Here is a 1,664-nt window from a genome sequence, read left to right on the forward strand (position 1 = left end):
CTACTAACTTACACTTTTATTTTAAAAAAAATCTTTAAGAAGTTTCTCATATTTTGGACATCCCATGCTTGATTAAGGCAACATCTTAATTAGCCAACGATCATCATATCTTTAAATTGACGAAAATCATTAAACACTTGCATCATCCATACATTGAACAAAAATGGAAATCCAAGCGCTGTATAAGATGAAAGCCTACCCATTGTTTTCTTTTAAACTGAATCATTTTTCAGAACATGCGACAAATTTGCAATAAGTTCATCGAAACACAAACTACCCCATGGATAAGAAGCAGAAAGCTCTCTGTCGTCAATGAATTTCATAGAACGATCGCTCATATATCGACCTTCAAATTTACCCAACAGAACGACTTCCAATAGGTAACTCTGAGCAAGCTTCACCGCATCTTCATCACAGACAACAACATCAACAGAAACTTTAACAGTTGTATCATCACGCAATCGAGACTGCTTTTGCATAAAATGAAATAAATTCTCTACCTCCAAACCCCTCTTCACTTAAGGGAAATACCGTTCCCTCAAACGGTTCTCTCTAACATCAATAAAGTTATAATCAGCTGCCTTAACCTTAAGTCCAGTAATAGTATGAAAATCTTCATCTGTAAATACTACCTCATGGCCAAAACCTTTAAAAATCATTTTAATTTTATCCTTATAGAATAGTTGAGACAGCAACATATAATGAGTCAACTTCCTAGAATGACTATCTTCATCCAACTCAAAAAATTTCCCAAATACACCTTTCTTCAACATATCCGTTTGAGTTCTAGACAAAAAGGACGAAATCGTTTGCTTAAAGCTTCTATCACCTTTCCAGTAACAATGAGCAGGAAACCAATCGTTAAACTCATATAATCTATCTCCTTCCTAAAATTAAAATACACAAAATATAAGCAATATTACATATAATTTAAAGATGGAAACTTGAACGTTTCAGAAATACGCACCTTCAATATCCTACTTCAAGATTCCATTTCTGCAAAATCATGAAAACAAGCATATTATAAATTAGATTAATAAACATGATCAAAATTTAGTATATAAAAAGAACTCAAGTATATTATAATACTCATCCAGTATAAAATATCGGACAATAAGCCTTCAGAGATTAGACTTCCAGTATAATATACCAGAACCAAATTTATTAGAAACAATATTACTCCAGCAAACAATAATGGATTAGAATAAAAAACCATAATCAAATACAACATATAAAAAAAACAGATGCAAATTATCATTTAAAATAAGTAATCAGAAATAAACAAAACTCCAGTATATTATAATTAGGAGTGGCAAACGGGCGGGTTGGGTCGGATATGGTTCGGGTCGAAAACGGGTAATGAAAAAATGGATAAGTTATCCGACCCGATCCATATTTAATACGGATAAAAAACAGGTTAACCGGCGGATAATATGGGTAACCATATTATCCATGACTTTTTGCATATGATCACTTTTAAGAGAATTCTTAGTCTCTCTAACTTGAGGAACCCCAAATTTGAGGCTTTACAAATGTAAAACTTAGACCCATTGGTTATCCATTTTCTAAATGGATAATATGGTTCTTACCTATATTTGACCCGTTTTTAAAAAGTCCATTATTCAGCCCATTTTTATTGGATAATATGGGAGATTAACTATTTT

At 32.2% G+C, this 1,664-nt stretch overlaps 1 protein-coding gene across 1 annotated transcript; it reads right to left on the reverse strand.

Annotated features, from left to right (window-relative positions):
• Positions 1-212: 212 nt before the first annotated feature.
• Positions 213-1,216, reverse strand: LOC138909294 (uncharacterized). Its single transcript, XM_070200478.1, has 4 exons — positions 1,151-1,216; positions 982-996; positions 558-887; positions 213-467 (listed from the first exon to the last, which is right to left on the reverse strand). Exons 1-4 carry the CDS (start codon positions 1,214-1,216, stop codon positions 213-215), a joined length of 666 nt encoding a protein of 221 aa, XP_070056579.1.
• Positions 1,217-1,664: the final 448 nt, after the last annotated feature.

The sequence above is a fragment of the Nicotiana tomentosiformis genome, chromosome 4, assembly GCF_000390325.3.
Source record: "Nicotiana tomentosiformis chromosome 4, ASM39032v3, whole genome shotgun sequence".
NCBI classification, from domain to species: Eukaryota; Viridiplantae; Streptophyta; class Magnoliopsida; order Solanales; family Solanaceae; genus Nicotiana; species Nicotiana tomentosiformis.

Bases quoted from the DNA above. Each gene is read 5' to 3' on its own strand.
- LOC138909294 (XM_070200478.1), bottom strand. From the start codon at position 1,216: ATGGTTTTTTATTCTAATCCATTATTGTTTGCTGGAGTAATATTGTTT. The intron at 468-557 runs GTTAGAGAGAAC...ATGCAAAAGCAG, and splicing joins CTGATTATAACTTTATTGAT to TCTCGATTGCGTGATGATAC.